Source organism: Stegostoma tigrinum, chromosome 1 (genome assembly GCF_030684315.1).
Source record: "Stegostoma tigrinum isolate sSteTig4 chromosome 1, sSteTig4.hap1, whole genome shotgun sequence".
NCBI lineage: Eukaryota > Metazoa > Chordata > Chondrichthyes > Orectolobiformes > Stegostomatidae > Stegostoma > Stegostoma tigrinum.
This window is the reverse complement of record NC_081354.1, coordinates 103,422,579-103,441,344: the sequence shown is the minus strand read 5'-3', so window position 1 is coordinate 103,441,344 and position 18,766 is coordinate 103,422,579. Positions and strand designations below refer to the sequence as shown.

The window sequence follows — 18,766 nt, the reverse complement described above, 5'->3', positions numbered from 1 at the left end:
TCATCCACTTTACCAACACCTTCCACCCCAACCTCAAGTTCACCTGGGCCATCTCCAACACATCCCTCAACTTCCTGGACCTCTCAGTCTCCATCTCAGGCAACCAGCCAGTTACTGATGTCCATTTCAAGCCCACCGACTCCCACAGCTACCTAGAATACACCTCTTCCCACCCATCCTCCTGCAAAAATTCCATCCCCTATTCCCAATTCCTCCGCCTCCGCCGCATCTGCTCCCAGGATGAGGCATTCCACTCCCACAAATCCCAGATGTCCAAGTTCTTCAAGGACTGCAACTTTCCCCCCACAGTGGTCAAGAACGCCCTTGACCGCGTCTCCCGCAACACATCCCTCACACCCTGCCCCCGCCACAACCGCCCCAAGAGGATCCCCCTCGTTCTCACACACCACCCCACCAACCTCCGGATACAACGCATCATCCTCCGACACTTCCGCCATCTACAATCCGACCCCACCACCCAAGACATTTTTCCGTCCCCACCCTTGTCTGCTTTCCGGAGAGACCACTCTCTCCGTGACTCCCTTGTTCGCTCCACACTGCCCTCCAACCCCACCACACCCGGCACCTTCCCCTGCAACCGCAGGAAGTGCTACACTTGCCCCCACACCTCCTCCCTCACCCCCATCCCAGGCCCCAAGATGACTTTCCATATTAAGCAGAGGTTCACCTGCACATCTGCCAATGTGGTATACTGCATCCACTGTACACGGTGTGGCTTCCTCTACATTGGGGAAACCAAGCGGAGGCTTGGGGACCGCTTTGCAGAACACCTCTGCTCAGTTCGCAACAAACAACTGCACCTCCCAGTCGCGAACCTTTTTAACTCCCCCTCCCATTCTTCAGATGACATGTCCATCATGGGCCTTTTGCAGTGCCACAAGGATGCCACCTGAAGGTTGCAGGAACAGCAACTCATATTCCGCTTGGGAACCCTGCAGCCCAATGGTATCAATGTGGGCTTCACCAGCTTCAAAATCTCCTCTTCCCCCACTGCATCCCACAACCAGCCCAGTTCGTCCCCTCCCTCCACTGCATTACACAACCAGCCCAGCTCATGCCCTCCCCCCACTGCATCCCAAAACCAGCCCAGCCTGTCTCTGCCTCCCTAACCTGTTCTTCCTCCCATCTCAAGCTGCACCTCCATTTCCTACCTACCAACCTCATCCCACCTCCTTGGCCTGTCCGTCTTTCCTGGACTGACCTACCCCCTCCCTACCTCCTCACCTATACTCTCCTCTCCACCTATCTTCTTTTCTCTCCATCTTCGGTCCGCCTCCCCCTCTCTCCCTATTTATTCCAGTTCCCTCTCCCCAACCCCCTCTCTGATGAAGGGTCTAGGCCCGAAACGTCAGCTTTTGTGCTCCTGAGATGCTGCATGGCCTGCTGTGTTCATCCAGCTCCACACAAAATTATCTTGGATTCTCCAGCATCTGCAGTTCCCATTATCATCGAAGCATTATTAACTCTGATTTGTTTTTCATTGACACATTTTAACCATCTGTGCTCATTGGCCGGGCCATACCCAGCTCCATTGTACATTTTTGGTGAATACAGTTGCATTAGAATAATTGTACAATTTATTATCAACATTTATCAACTCCTTTAAGAGACAGATACATATACTATTTTAAATTCTTAACACATCCGCTTAGACTCATGCTAGACAAACGCTTTATGATCAGAATTACATATTGTTAAGCTTTAGATAAAAAGGATATATCGCAGTTTTTTTTGCAAATAGTACATCTTTAACAGAAACACAACAAATTTTCTATGCAATTGATTGTGAATCACAACTGAGCTTGCAAGTCCCACCCCACTCCACTCTGATTTGCAGGAAAGCTTATTGCTATAATTTATAGACGGGTTCGCGAAGCTCTGTGGTTGTTTTTCCTGTCTGTTAGCATTTGTCGGTATAGTTCCGGTCGCAGGCTGGTTTGGATTCTTATACAGGAGCAGAGTCAGGGTTTTCCTATCAATATTGTCTACGATGGGTTCAGAGAAACATTGTTTTTTCACATTTTTGCTTTACGTACCTTCTTCTTTTTCGTTCAAATTGTATCTTTCTATTTTGGTGGTGTTTGTTTTGAGAGCCTGGTAAGTGCCTGGTCAAAAAAATGTTGCAATTGCGCCTGACAAAGGGAGCTTGGTTTTTTTTTCCTGCTTGGTACACTGCTTGCACATCAATTCAATCTTATACATAAATGTATGCAGCAGTGCCCTTGAAAGCTGTTCCAGGATAACTGCTGTAACCGATTCAGTCTACGTTTTATATGTAGCCTCAACATGCAAGTTAATCAGAAACTGCTGTGGTTGTATCTTCTACAATGTTTATTTATTTAAATTCTCAATGTGCCGCTAATTTACCCCAGTATAACATGCTGTAAAGCATATTTATACAATAACTGGGTTGTCATCTATTAATTACCTGAACATGTGCATTTTTGACGTTTTGCTAATCTGATGGCTAAATGCTACCATGATTTGGTCAATTCTGATCATTACAAAGCAATACACTATAGGATTGGGATTTAATATGCTGTACAGTGTTATAAATTTAAACAAATTTTGATGTGTTATTGAAATTTACTCCAAAATTGCTATGATGAAATTATTTGGTGTAGTATTCCATTGCAGTGTTCTTATGCAGATGTTTAAATTCTGTTTCACTGGATGATATTCACTCCTGTTGTTAGTGATGTGTAAGAAACTGTTAACCTGTCTGTTCTGAAGTAGTTTCAAGGGTTCTTTGCTGTTGGATTACTAGAATTATAATTTTTTTAAACTTCAGTCAAGAAGGCAATCAAATTGTGATCCCATCATATTGCTCACTTTGAGTTATTTTCCAAGGAATTGAATGTTTTTTGTTTGATTATGTCAAATAATGCCTCACATCTGCTTTAGACAGCCATCCTGAAAATTAAACTTTAAAATTATCAGTTCATGTATGCCGGCCTTATGGTTGTTGGGTGCTATTCTTCAGATGTCTGCCATCAAAACCTCCTGTTTTGTTAAAATGTTAAGCCACCACCTTTTAAATGGCAGTGAGTTTATGTCAAGTTTTCTTTTACATTTTACCCTCCTAATAGACTTTTGACTGTTTACAAACAGTTACCATTGCTGCTCCCCACAGCTATCACTTAATGATATGGCTATACCAGACTTGTTGCAACATTGAGATCCTTTTGACCCCAAGCAAAGCTCTCCTGGAGAAACTGTGTTCATATTCCTCTCCTAAATTCATTTACCACCTTGTCTGAGCTGATCTACTAATACTGCCACCACAACCCCTCCCCAATCTTCCCCTCCTGACCCCCACCCTGCATTTGTACTCTTGTCACCTCAAGAGTTCACTTATTCCAATGTTCTTTTGATCAAACACCATTCTCTGCTTTCTAGGCATCAGCTTATTCAAAAATTTGCCTGCATTTTCTCTCCTGCATGAAGACCCACTTGCAGCTGAACTGCATTGGCTTAAGACCCCACAAGACTTCAAATTTAAAATTCACTGTTCCATTCACTTTGTGACCATGTAATCCCCATTTCTATAACCTTTTCTACCTCTGCAGTGTCCCCCCAATACTCCTCATTTTGACTCTAGCCACTTGTATATTTTTAGTTTTTGATCTTTTTCCCCTTTGACAGTTTCACCTTCAGCTCCTCTTTAACTTCTTTAAACCTCACTGAAAGTTTACTTGTTCCTTCCTTCCTTCTATTGTCTTTCCTTAGCTTGTGTTGATATTACAATTTGGTGAAGTATCTTTAGGTAATTTTTAATACTGAAAATCATATGTAAGGTAACCAGCTATAAAATGGCATGGCTTAGTCATGCACAAGTGACTGTCACTTGTCATAGAATCTGTAGTTGCAGATTGTGGGATTAACTTGCTCAAATTGGGAACCAAATAGGTATCGAGGTTATATCTGATAACATTTGTAAGAAACAAGTCAAATTTGGGCATGTCTCATTTTGATACTTTCGGAAGCTATCAGTGCTGTTTTTGGGGGGTGCTCATTACTACTGTTTTGGTGAGGATGGTGGAATGTTCCATCGTCAATTGCTTGAATCACAGTTCTCCCTAACTTACAGGAGGAGTGCTGGAACTTCTGGCTGCTGCAGGTCACCTTGCTGTGATGTGCAAATCTTTCTCATTGTGAACCCTCAGCTCCAATGGTCACAAGGCAGTTAAATAGTGCCGCATGTTCTTTAGCTGAGTTGGCTGTTCTAATCGAGCTACTGGTGGGTGTGTAGCAGGCCGGAAGAACTAGCTAGAGACTCCTGAATGCAGCTGAGGATTCACTCTTTGAAAATCAGACTGGTATGGCCTCTTGAGGTTTTGTGACGTAGTGGGAAATACTTAGTTTCTAACTTTGAGAACAAGTTAGAATCTTACTCCTGGGCATGCTGGCCAAGGAAAATGGATTCAAAAACTGTCAAACAGCTTGCATGAGCCTATAAATCCTTCCAGTATAATAAAGTCTAGACGTTTCTAGTTAGTTATGTGCTCGGGGTGAAGAAAAGCAATTAGAAGCTCTATTTTAATCTACAGCTCTAGGATGTTAAAGACCTATATTGTCACAGCAAGTTGGACTCCTTAGGAAACTGGCTTGATGGCCAGTCTTTGACAGATTGGTGCAAACAGTATGGGATTTCACTTAGCTTCAGCTGCCCCCCCAACCTTCACTTCTGATTGAAGTGGATTTGGCACTTGCCTGTATCCATCAGTGGAGATAATGCTGCTGGGGTTTGAACTCTACTTTGAATGAAGGTGTACTTTGCTTATGGATCTGCAAGGAATACCCAATTCATAATTAAACTAACACTTGTTTCTACATTGCAACAGCCACGTCCTGCCAATCCAATCCTACCTTGTTAAATGAAGTGCCGGGGTAATTATTAGTATGAATGAAATATTCTTTTTACAATAAAGGTGATATTTTAAGAAATTAGTATTTGGATTGAACAGTAGAGCGCCCTTTTCCCAAACTTGATTATTTACCTATTGTAATGGAGGCATCTACCATGTTCTGCTAAACATTGCTAAATATTTTATTTCGTTCTACCCTTTCCAGGTCAGGCTTTATTCAGAAAATTCCAGACCAGATGGCTGTTCAGTTGGTTTGTCTTGATCCCAGTAGAGACCGGTCCCTTCAAAAAAAATTAAACTTCCAGTGACTGACTAAGAGAATTACATAAGCTATAAACTTGACTGTAAATAATATAAGCCTGAAAGCATCTTTGACAAATAACACTTTTGTAGGCAGCCTTTATTCAAACTAATTCACTTTCTGGTTATACATCTAAAGCCCTATGTACTTATGTGACTAGTTCCTAGAGAAGGAATCAGTCAGTGATTCTTAGCTTCCAAAGATTCACTGCTTCCATTGCATAACTTCTCCAAACTGACTTCCATGTTGAAGGTTGCCCTGGAGACTTCGACTTGTGCCAAAGCTAAGCAAATCATCCAGCCTCCTTGAAATTCTCAGCTCACTGAAATATAATTGTATTTTAAATATCTATTAAAAGAATCCCCTATGTATCTAGAGTTTTTAAAGCTTTTTTCCATTACAAGAAAACTAACATTGATATCCAAGACAGCTAATCATTTCAGAACTCTAGGAATCTCAGGCAAATTAAACTTGCAGCTCCCATTCTTTTCTGAAGAGGGGTCCTGATATGAAATGTCAGCGTTCCTGCTCTTCTGATGCTGCCTGACCTGCTGTGTTCCTCCAGCTCCCCACTGATCTCTTGTGGCTCCCACCCTTGTAATAATGACATGTAGAAGCCGTGAAGCACTGATGCTACTTGGTAACAGTTGAGGGCTGTGTCAACAAATAGCTCCTGAAACTGCAAGCCCTCTTCAGCTGGGGCATGGACAGGCTGCCTCTGTTTTCGACTTCTAAGATAAGGCCACTTGAGTAACTTGACAGGTTGTCAGTTTCATAGACTCTTTTGAGGTCCTGTATCTACCATGAAAGTTGTAAACTGCTCACTGGATAAGAAACTCAATCTAGTACAAATGAGGCTTGTTTTTGGTTTTGAGTTTGGTTTTCCATCAAGAAAGTCACCCCAGTCCATTTTCCCCCAACTAGTGAAAGCTGTGTTGATCACAAATGGGTTTTGATGATTACTGTAGTAAACTGAGTGATTCACAATCAATACGTAGATTTTGATCTCCCCACAGTTGTCACATGCTCTTGTCATAATCCACAGATGTGAACATTTTATACTTTTTTACATTTAACCAACTTGGGCTTCACTGTTCCCACAGAAACAAAGCTACCCAAGTTCATCAATCTGGTTGGGAGGTCACTACTCTTTTTAAAAGCATTAAGTTCAACAGTCTTGCAGCACACTAACTTGGACACTTTTTGTGTTTATAAAATGTTTTTAGCACTTTACTATCACATTGAACAAGGAAATAACTTAGCATTCCATTGAAACAGTGGCAAGAGACTAATTTGAGACATTATGAAATTGTCAGCTCGATGTGCTCAAGAGACTGAAAAGATCATTTTCTGTTTCAGCTTTTCTAAGAAATCACTTCAACTATGCCAGGGAACTAGGATAGCAAATAATGTGGGTAAAATTGCCTACCTTAACATCAGCACGCCGCCAACTATACTATAAAATTTGTTTTCCTTGACCACGAAATATTGCATATGATGTGTATTTCAAAAGACTGCAGCTGCTCACACTAATCAACAACAGAACACCAAATCTAAACTTGCTTGTTACCAAGTGTTTGGTTACAAGGTAATTTGAGTTCAAATAACTGCCTTTGAATTGAAAATAATACATGGACCAAATGCAAAATTAACATTGATAGATATTATCTTTGATTCATTGAATGACAAACATTGGAGACAAATTCAACTCATCCATTGCCTAATCAGTTGAGTAATACTTTTTCACAAGTTGGTTGTCCAGATATGGTAGCACTGCAATATAAGTGCATGTTGTATAATTCAGTTTTATTTGGGTAAGATTTCCTCTTATACTTTTGGCATTTGGCATGTACAGTGCTACTCACTACAGTAGGAGGAGCAGCTGCTTAAATCTACTCTACCTTGGGCCACTTACAAAGCCTCAGGGCATTTTCAGTCAAATTTGACTGAACTTTGCATGAAGACTAGGCAGGAAACCAAGGACAACTTCTGGCCTTGGTGCCTTCTCTCTGTAGAGCTAAAGAATATTTTTTAGACCTGATTGCAGACTCTCCATTCTGTCTCTAGAAGGTCCTCAGTTATCATCTATGTAGGATGCATAGTGATCAATATTGAAGTTGAATACTGAGCACAATAACTCTCTATTTTGTAATTGAATATGGGTGTTGCTATCCCTTGTTGCCTGTTGCTTACTCTTGCCACTTCAGAGTGCAGTGGAATAAGGCATGCTGTGGGTCTGGAGTTGCATTGAAGACAGACCAGGTATTAATGACCTATTTCCTTCCCTCAAGGACATCGGTTCACTAATTTTTTATTATGACCACTGGGGTTATGTCCCACATAACATCCATTAGGGGCTCTGTTACTAGTCCAGTTACATCACCACTGTGCTACTGCCTCGTCTACTTCAAAATATGATTTGACCTGTTATTGTTTTAGATTTTAATAATACAAATTATGGCTGATCACTCTCATTCATCCCTTACTAAAGTTGCGGTCCCAAAACCCTGCTGCTTGTATCTGAACCAATTTCTGCTCACTTCTCCTCATCCAGCAGATTGACTTGCTTTTGGTTCTGAGTAAAGCATAATCTTGACTTTTAAAATTCCCACCAATGCTTCTTGATACATGTATCAAGAATTAAAACCAGATGCTGTAATTTAGCTAACCTCTGGATCCCCCTCCCTAGACCTTTTTTAAACCTTCCCCTTGAGATATTCCTTAACCTACCTTTTTGACTGGTTTTTGTTTTTTGGGTTACCTGACCTAAATACCATATTATGGCTTGGTGTCATGCAATGTTTATAATGCCAAAATGCTTCAAGAGCATGTTTGTTTTTAATTGCATTGAAGATGCCTTACAAAATTACTGTTGTGCCTGATGCAGGTGCAGGCCCAATTCCATAATCTTAATGGAATGTGGCAATGCAGTGGGAGTAGTATCCTGAGCTAATGGCTTACTGCTCTTCTTTGCTATTCACTGCCTGGAAATGACCATTTAAGCACAATGAATGAAATATCTCTTTTATTTTGATGTACTGATAACCATGATGTACCTTAGCACCCTAAAGATAACAAATCGCTATTACAGCACTGGAATTCAAACAGCTGAAGTTTCTAGATTCCTGCTACTTGTTTCTGACCAGTCTGGGCTTTCTTCTGAAGAAGTCAACAAACATTTGTAACAACTTAAGTCAATTCCAGAAGATTGAGAAATGATTTGGTGTGATAAACTAGGATGTTATTGTGGGAATAGCTACAAGAAGATATCGGGTCTGTCATTGTGCTAAACATTTTTGTGCTCCTGTGTCCACTGTTACTTGCTTAAGACCAAATTGACATCCTGCTGTGTCTTTTACACCTCTTTCTGTTGGCCCCACCTTGGAGATCTCTCTCTGGTAAACAACCAAAATACTGAGTTTTTTGTTTCTAGCTGTCTCTTGCACAGTTCTAGCTTCCCCTCGCAGTTTCAAGTACCACTTTTTTGTCCCCCAGCCTGCGTACAGAATTTTACACATGTTTGGTATCCACACTTCAAAGGCTTTCTGTTTTGTCTGTCTTCAGGTCTTCCATTACTGACCAGGTTCCTGAGATATGCAGGAAAGTAGAAAATAGTATCTTTAAGTCTTTAAAATGTGAATTTCTTTAAGACTTTTTAAATAAGATTTATTCTGGGTCTGTCGTTCTAACTTCTGCAACCCATCTGCCATCTTCCCTGAAGAAACCAAGCCATTCTTTTTCAGTATGATACCATCCATTTCAATTTCTACTCTTGTATATTCTTTCTAACTGCCATTGGTTTTTGTTTTTGTTTTTATTCATACTACTCATTTACTGTCGACTGATTCTGCAAATGCTGCCAACAATGTACTGCAATTTTATCTTGCTTCCAATTATTGTCATTGAAGTATTAAAATTCTAAATGTATATTGTGCATATTTAGTCACTTTGTCAACAGTATGTAGCCTTACCATTGTCCTCCCTTCACTTGAAACACTTGATTCCTTCTGCTCTGATCATTGCTGTTTGTTTCAAATGTGTTCCAAATAAATCTTCTCTGAAATGTGGCACTCAGTAATGCAAATTTTATCTTTCTGGTGGTAAACTGATCAATTTTTTATTCACAAACTGTGAAGCATATGCAAATATTCTGTTTTTTAAACTGTAAGATCAGATTGCACTTGGGTTAGTTTTTTTGTTGCAATTATTCTGGATCAAATAAAGATTAACTTCTGTTTCTGTCCTGATTTTTCAAGATCAGTTGGGCTCATTAAACTTTGTTCTGAAATGCTTCTTCTCTCTGGATTTTAGTTTCTTGGAGAATTTTTAATGAGTGCCTTCAGTCTCTTGGCATGCTTGTTTGGTTGTTTTTTAAATTTCAGCAAGAAAAAGTTGCTGAGAAGCCTAGCAGGTCTGGCAGCATCTGTCGAAAGCAGAGTTCATGTTTCAGGTCCAGTGACCTTTTTCACTGTATTCATTTGAATGTGACAAAGCTACTGAGCATGTGGAGGAGGTGGAGATGAATCATCCACTTTGCACTTCTGGCTTTATCTTTTGTACTGATGTGCTGGGCTTCCCCATCATTGAAGATGATGAAATTTGTGAAGTCTTCTCCAGTGAGTTGTTTAATTGTTCACATTGTTTAATTCACAGCTGCATGTAGCAGGACAACGGAGCTCAGATCTGATTTGATTGTGGGATTGCTTAGTTCTAGCACTTGTTGCTCGAGCTGTTTGTCATGCCAGTGGTCCTGTTTGATAGTTTCACCAGGTTGACACCATTCTTAGATGTGCATGGTGCTGCTTCTGGCATGCTGTCCTGCAATCTCCATTGACTCTGGATTGGCCCCCTGGCTTTGTGGTTACAGTAGAGTGGAAGATATACTTGATCATGAGGTTGCTGATTGTACTGGAGTGCAATCATGCTGCTGTGAACCGTCAACAGTGTCTCATGGATATCCAGTCCTCAGTTTGAGTGTTTGCAGTCTGTTCCATTTAGCATTGATAGTGCCACCTGACACACTGGAGATTATTCTTTAATATTGAGGCAGGACTTGTGTGGTGGTCACCCTTACTGATTTGCTCTCATAAACAGATGTAACTGCAGCAAGTAGATTGGTAAGAACAAGTTAATTGTTTGTTTCTTTTTAAATTCCCTTCTTGGTTGCCTCACCACCTGCTTCAGACACCATCCCTGGCAATGATGTCCTTTCGGACTTGACAAGGTCAGTACTAAAATCCCTCACCCAGGATGCAATCTTAAACCTCACCATCCCTGAGTGCTTCCTCCAAATGTTCAACATGGAGTGCTGATTCCTCAGCTGAGGGGAGTATGGCATGTGAATGTTTGTTTGTTTTTTTCTTTGAATGCTGGGAGAAGAGTTTTGAACCCAGGTCCCTGAAAATTAGCCGAATCCCTGGATTAGTGTTATAGCAGTCATACCAGGCCACTGCCTAGTAGTGTTTTCAGTTCACCAGCTTGATGGCTCATTGTGTATGCCTGGCATGCCTTCATGCAATCTTCAACCCAAGGCTGACTTCTGCCTGCCCTTCCACACCGCCACCCCCCCCACCCCCACCCCCCGAACAAAACACCCACAGCAGGTGATAGTGAGGGATATTGTGGGGCAAGAGTTTTTAAGTTTCTGATTGGATGCAGTTCAGCTGCTGATGGCCCACTGTCCTTCTTCAATGCCTGGTTGGAGTTGTTAGTTCAGCTTGGTTTATTCCATTTTAGTGTGGTAGTTGGGTTACATGACTTGATGGATATCTTCAGTGTGACCGTAGAAAGTAAGACCTGGGAACAGAAGTGAGCTGTTTGGCCCACTCCATCACTTCAAATGAGATTTAGGGCTGATCTGAATCCTCAATTACACTCCTGCACCCCCCCCCCCCCCACAACTGCACCCTGTAAGCCTTATTCCTTTAATTAAAATACATCTATCAAAGCCTTGTGAATCCAGTGTCTCCAGTGACTAGGTGATGGTCACTCCTACCAATACATTCGTGGACTGATGCATCTGTGCTAGGTAGATTCCTCAGGATGAGGTCCTGTTGTTTTGCTGTTGTTCGTAGTTTTCCTCGCCAGCTGCTGCAGATCAGCTTAGCATCTTTTTGACCCTAAAGCCCACTTCTATAATATTGCTTCGTAGTGTTCTATTGTTTGCAACATTTTACACTCCCTCTTCTGCATCATGCCATCTTCAGTGAGGATGTAGAGTACTCAAAAGTAATGCCCTTGTTTGTCGAGTGGAAGACATGTTACACTTTTTTTTTGCTTCTCTTAGAGGATGACTACGGGAAGAGGAGAAGGTCTTTGTTATCAAGGCAAATATATTGGGTTTCCTTACAACAGCTTGCCTGTAGTTTTTCATGTTGTATTTACTTTTTGACTATTTTCCTTGACTACTTCTACACGCTAATATTTAAGGCCTTCTGCTAGATTGAGTTCTTGCTATTTGCCTTTGAGTTTCTCACTTTTTGTTTGCCCTGCCCTATTCCAGATATTGGGGGTAGGTATGGAAGAAGCACTAAGGGATGGTGAGGTTTAAGATTACATCCTGGGTGGGGAATTTTAGTACTGACCTTGTCAAGTCCTAAAGGACATCATTGCCAGGGATGGTGTCTGAAGCAGGTGGTGAGGCAACCAAGAAGGGAATTTAAAAAGAAACAAACAATTAACTTGTTCTTACCAATCTACTTGCTGCAGTTGCATCCAAGGTAGGTGCAGATTTTGGAAAAGAAAACCTTTTTCTCATTTGTGGGAGCATATGTTCTGAACCCTGACTTAACTTCAACTAGCTATTTTCTTTTAAATTTTGCTAAGTCCTCCAACTTGGTGAAATTTGGACTCCTCCACACCCATATTAAGAACTTTCTTCTTCTAGTCTACCTTCATCCTTTTTTTTCTTGATTTTATGTTTTGACTGTTACCATCAAACTGCTATTTCTCTAACATTTAACTTGTCATGTAACAAGATTATTCCCTGGATACAGGCCAAAGCTGCCTGTTTTGGGCTTTCAAATACTGCTTGAAAAGGAAGCAGAGCACCACCAACGTTGCTACTGATTTTTAAACACCTTTTCAAGTTTGTTTTTACACCTTCTGTTCCTTGTGGCTTCTTCTGTGGGCGTTAAGATTTTAAGAATGCTTTTCCAGCAAAATGATTACCCCATTTTCCCTTATTCAGTCTGGATTGCCACTCTTGATCATTTGTTTTTAAGCATAACATGCTCTCCAGCTAATACAAATGTAGTTTTTATACACTGCATGGACAGCACAGTGTCCTTGGGTAAGGCAGGGGCAGTGGGATCTGCCTCCTAGTCAAAAACCACCTGGTGCACAGACATGGCGACAGTGATTCTTGGTCTGAGGAGCAATAACAAACAGTGAAGTGCTGTCCCTCCCACCTACCGCATGAGTTCAGTTCTACCATCCTGATGACCGTCTACATCCCACCGCCTGCAGAAGTGAAGAGTGCTCTTGATGAAATTTGCACCCCTACAAATAGACTTGAGACAGAATGCTCTAAGGCCTTGTAGCTAGTGACTTCAACCAGGCCAGCCTCTGGTGCAGCCAAAGTATTGTCAACATGTCTCCTGCTACCATCAGGGGGCTGAACGCCCTTGGCAAATGCTACACAACCATCAAAGATACATACAGCTCCATATCCTGTCAGCATTCTGGAAATTCTGGTCACAATGCTGTGTTCCTCCAACTTTCATGCAGACATTGAAACATGAGGACACCATATAGAAAGTAGTACAGTGCTGACCTGAGGCTGTGGAAGATATTCTGCAGGATTGCTTGGAATCGGGAGACTGGACCATATTCAAGAATTCAGTGGCCATTCTAGATGGGTATGCCACTACCATCACTGGCTTTATTAGCAATATGTAGAGGTCTGTGTGCCAAAGAAGTTAATTTATATGTTCCCAAGCAGAAACCATGGATGAACTCTAATTCATTGCCTACTGAAGGCCACCTGCATGCTTCATACTCAGCCCTAGCTATACTCCCTGTGCACTCATCGCTGTGATCAAATTTCATCTGAATTCCATCTACAAGTTTGCTGTATTTTGTAGGCTGGATCTCAAGTAACGAAGAGACAGACTACAAGAAAGATTGCTTGATGTGGTGTAAAAATAACAATCTCTTTCCCTCAATGTCAGCAAAGTGGAAGAGCTAGTCATTTGGCTTCAGGAAGCCATGTGCGGGACAGGCTGCTGTCCGGTTCCACAAAGCTGAAGTGGAGATGGTTGAGAGTGACCATCAGCGATCTGTCCTGGAACACCCACATTTTTTGCAATGGCCAAGAAGGTGCAGCAATGCCTCCAATTACCCCAGAAGCTAAAGGAAGAGGGCATGTCCATAAGGATTCTCACCGTAGAATACATTCTATCTAGCTATGTCTCAGCTTGGCGTGGCAACTGCTGTGCCCAGGACTCTCAAACTAGAGTTGCGAATACAGACCAGTCCATCACACAAGCCAAGCTTCCATCCATTGACTCCATCTATTCGTTGGCTGTCTTTCTGAGGCAGTGAAGTCAACAAAAACCCCTCCCCCTTGGATTATAACCTCTTCCAACCTTCTGTCAGGCAGAAAATACAAAAGCTTAATGACACATGCCAACAGGTTCAAGAACAGCTGCTTCTGAATGGACCTCAAATTCCAAATCTCTAATATTGATCTTGCTTTTTGTGCCCCTTCTGTGTAACTGTAACATTACATTCCTTGCCCTGTTCTCATACCCTTAGGCACTTTGGTATGATTTGCCTGTACTGCTTGCAAGACACAACTTTTCACTGTACCTGGGTATATGTTACAGTAAATCAAATTAATGTTGTAATCTGCCTGCTCCATTTCACACCTGCAGATTCCAACTAGGAACAATGAGCAGTCACTTCTGCCTTTTCAAGCCATGTTCCAGGATAGGATAGATATCACCATTCAAGCTCTTTGCATTCACAGCTCAACTACCTCTTCACTAGACTTCTTGCATTGGTATAAATACCACTTAAGCACCACCAAATACTTTTTTGGTCATGTTTTCTGCTTTTTTTGGTTGACCAGTTAAACTAATTTTCAGCCTCCTACTTCCAATTTTGCTTCTCTCTCTCCCTATTCAATCTACACCCTTGTTCTTTTCCCAGTGCCAGGCTAGTTTAAATCCCTTCCTACAGCACCAGCAAAACATGCTGCATACATTGGCTTGACCCTCCTGAGCTGCAAATACTGTCTAGACCAGGTCCCAAATCAAGCATAATGCTCCCAGAACCTGAAGTCCTACCACCTGCATCACAGCTCTTCTGTGAATAGGACGGCTCCACACCAGGAAAGGTGTGGAGGTTGACTGGACAAAAGGTGAAATTGATCACACCCTTCTGTCATTTTGCTTTTGTTAATGTGAGGAAAGAGTAGAAGTTGTTTGACACTTACTTGGATCATTGCATTTCTGCTAGCCTAAGAAGCCTTCCAAATGAGGTTTTTAATGTGGTTGCAAGATTTTAATTACCTCTTTTTTATTGTGGTGAGGTGAGGGGGTGTGGTGCTTGAGGAGTGAACTAACATCTACCCTTAAGTGAATTAAAAGTTGTGTTTTTAAAATGGTATCCAGAAATACTGTAAGTTTAAATGGATGATGCCAATGAACTGCCCAATTCTGTAGGCAATGTCTAGAGCAGTCTGTTCTTAAAAGTTAATTAAGCCCTAGAATTAAACTGATGAAGGATTCATATTGCATCCCACACCCTCAATGTAATGTCTGCCCTTGAGTCACAACACTTTGGGATTTGTGTGTGTCATCATGAGCTGTGAAACCAGTTTGAATGAGGCACATTTATTTTTAACCCTGGATCAGGGAATGTACTGGACAGACAGAACACAATCATTTGTGCAGTTTAAGATTCCAGTAGACTCTGATGCTTTTGCTACCATTCAAAGCTATGTTCTTGTTTCCACTGTATTTGAAGAATCATTTAACAGTGGACTTCTTTAGCTCAAAAATGCATCTTATAAAGTAAGTCTCTAAACATTAAAATTAAAATCATGATCCGAGATAATTGGAACTGCGGATGCTGGAGAATCCAAGATAACAAAGTGAAGCTGGATGAACACAACAGGCCAAGCAGCATCTTAGCTGCTTAGGAGTTGTGGCTCCCTCTACACTGGGGAAACCAAGCGGAGGCTTGGGGACCGCTTCGCAGAACACCTCTGCTTGGTTCACAATAAACAACTGCACCTCCCAGTCACAACGTCAGCTTCCCCCCCTCCCATTCCTTAGACGGCATGTCCATCCTAGGCCTCCTGCAGTGCCACGATGATGCTACCCGAAGATTTCAGGAACAGCAACTCCTATTGCTCTTGGGAACCCTGCAGCCCAATGGTATCAATGTGGATTTCACCAACTTCAAAATCTCCTTTTTCCCCCGACTTCCCCACCCCACCAACACTGCATCACAAAACCCAGCCCAGCTTGTCCCTGCCTCCCTAACCTGTTCTTCCTCTCCCCTATCCCTTCCTCCGCCTCAAGCCACACCTCCATTTCCTACCTACTAACCTCATCCCACCCCCTTGACCTGTCCATCCTCCCCGGACTGACCTATCCCTTCCCTACCTGCCCACCTATACACACACTCCTCTCCACCTATCTTCTCCTCCTCTATCCATCTTTGGTTCACCTTCTTCCCTACCCCCCCCCCCCCCCCACCCCATATCAGAACCTTCTCCCTATCCCCCTCTGAAGGGTATAGGCCCGAAGCATCAGCTTTTGTGCTCCTAAGATGCTACTTGGCCTGCTGTGTTCATCCAGCTTCACGCTTTGTTATTTAAAATTAAAATCATGCTCAGGAAAGTCTAGAAATTTGACTTCAGGAATTTTTAAGTCAAGAAGAGCAATTGCTATCTGTCAATGGACCTTCTAGTGTTCAATCATGTTGTTGCAATGTTCAGGTGGCAGATCTTCTACTTCATGGCTAGATAACACCATTTGAAGAATCCATTAGTTCCATGTGTCTTTGGGGTATTTGGGTGATTACTGCTTAAATATCAATCCTGGATATCATGTTTGTTAACACTAACATTTTAGAACAACCTTCAGCCAGCAGTGATCAGTTGGTGATCAGTCTCAATCTCTTCCTGGGGTCCCTAGCATTACAGATGTTGGTCTTCGGCCAGTTCAGTTCACTTTGTGCAATATCAGAAATGGCTGTGGGCACAAACAACATTCCAGCAATAGGACTGACAACATTTTTGCTTCAAGCTTGCCACTCTGCTCCCTGAGCTGTTCCAGTACAGCTATAACACTTGCATCTACTTGGCGACTTGGAAACATACTTGGGTATGTAAAGGTAAAATTGCCATAATCTAACCGGATCAGCAGGCTGCTCTATAAATTTAGTAAGCATTCAAGTATCCTGGCGTCTGTTCTGCCAGTCACACAGCCCCATCAGATATTTTGCAAGGGGAATTGAATGTTTTCTTTAAACGGGGACAAGTGGGACGGAAAGGGTACTGCATTGCTTTTGGGGGGGGGGGGGGGGGGTCCCTGTGCATACTGAGAGCAATCCCTTTCTCAGTCTTGCCAACTTATTCCTCCTATCCTGTTTTCAAAGTCTGCTGATGATACCAGTCACTGAAGCCTGAGTTGCCTTTTATCACCTGGGATCCATTGTTCCTTTTCAGGGACTGTTTGCATTACCTACTGAGTTCTAGTGCTGTTGGGATTACTTGATTTGTAGAACTATATATTTGGTCCTTAACAAAGGTCATGGACCAGACCAGACCCCCTCACATTAAAGTTTAAATAGTAGCTTATGACCTGAGATCTTATTTTAAAGGCAAATGTAAAGGTCTATTCCAGATGCAATTTAATTGTTCAAACTACTTGAATTAAAGCAAAACATACCTTTTCAGACAGTATAGTTAAAATACAACAAAAGACAGGAACTTGGCTTAACTAAGGACTACTGGAAAACTTCACAGTATAATGGATTATTTTACCACTAAACAGTAACTGTTCCAATATCCCATATACAGCTTTGGCCAAGGGCAATTTTGGAAAACTGATTGGAGGTCTGCATATGGGATTTTCCAGGTGGAAAGCTAATTCTGAGAACAAAACACCAGCGTTCTGTTGTAGCAAAGAGATGTGGCAGTTTTTCACAACCTCAGCAGCTTCTGCCACCGAGGAGAAAACCAAACCTGGGTTCTGTGGGTGAGAGTTTGACCACACTCATTCAGGCTGCTTTTATTGTTCCAACCTTTTTCAAAAAAAATTCCAAGGCTACACAAGTTTTCTTCTAATGGACTGCTTAGCAGCTGTCCCCAATCCCCCTCCAAGAAACCAGGATGAAAATACCTCTTAAAGTGACTATATCATCTCTCAAACATACTCATGCTCCAGAGGTGCAAACAGCTAGCATCATTTTTCTCTTCTAATCTACTGGCACTCTAGTGGTGTTTAAGTTTTTCTGACAATGCTCATTTTATCTCCAGGTCAGGCAGAAGTGGCTAAACTATTACTTTATTAGTTTTGGTGATAGAACCATAGGTAGAGATTTGTATGAAACAACAGGATGAAGGCACTAGTATCCAAGTCACTGTGCTAGCCTATAGGTTGCACATCCTACTTTTTACTCTAGGATGCAGTGAAGAAATTATCTAAAACCTTGGTACAGATCAATGCAGGACGAGACAGTGGTAAAGAATAATGGGACCCAGAATGGGGTTGGGAATCCAGAATCTGGTGTTGACTGCAACGAAAGCAGTTTAGAGAAATCCAATGAGTCCTGTTAGAAACAGGAGAGAAATTATAAATGCTCAATGAGCAAATGTAAAACTTCAAATGCCTTTTTGTTAAATTGGGAGGAATCCATTATTTGGAGGGTTGGGGAGGGGACAAAGAATGTGTTTTGTTTGTGGAATTGAGGTTTTTAACCTTGAAGGAAAGCATTACTTTTTTAGAGACACCGTTGAATGTAATAAACCAGTACACTTTAATGTATGTGAGTTTACTTCAATGGGAAGTGATGTAGATCACATGACTAGTGATTTCTTTGCTCTTCCTGTGAGCCCAAGCATAGTGTAGAACTGAGGCTTGCACTGACATTGGTAAGCACCTCATTGCTCCAGGATCCACGCTAGTGAGATAGAGGTGGGGAAGTGCAGAAGTGGCTGATGGTTATGGACCATTAAATATGGTAAGATGGATTATTGTCACAAACTTGCTTTCAAACTTTACAGGAAGCAGGAACTGATTAAAAAAAATGCATTTTACACTTCTGCATTGGGATATCAATTAATGTGGTTTGGACTGGCAAGACAGGAATTGGGGGTATGAGGTGCCATTTGAGGTATGTGGAATAGGAGCACATTGTACTGTTGGTGACATGGAAAAATTCATTTTTGAAAGAACTTGTCTTTCATCATAACATCTCTGGGCTGTGCCACCCCCCCCTCCACCACCCCTTACAATTGCAGAGGACTATCTCTGCAATAGCTCTGACTGGGTTGGGCGTTTGGGGTGTGGGTCCTGGGTGCAGAATCAGAATCTAGTCCTGGCTGCCACTTTTTTAA

The 18,766-nt window shown here is 41.9% G+C and overlaps 1 protein-coding gene across 1 annotated transcript in view; it reads left to right on the top strand.

Moving 5' to 3' along the window:
• The first annotated feature begins 1,950 nt into the window (after positions 1 to 1,950).
• gabrg1 (gamma-aminobutyric acid type A receptor subunit gamma1) overlaps positions 1,951 to 18,766 on the top strand; it is a 158,186-nt gene continuing 141,370 nt past the window's right edge. Inside the window, exon 1 of the mRNA XM_048544870.2 lies at positions 1,951 to 2,118. Coding sequence (XP_048400827.1) covers positions 2,012 to 2,118 — 107 coding nt within the window. The 5' untranslated portion in view covers positions 1,951 to 2,011. The remainder of the gene's footprint in view (positions 2,119 to 18,766) is intronic.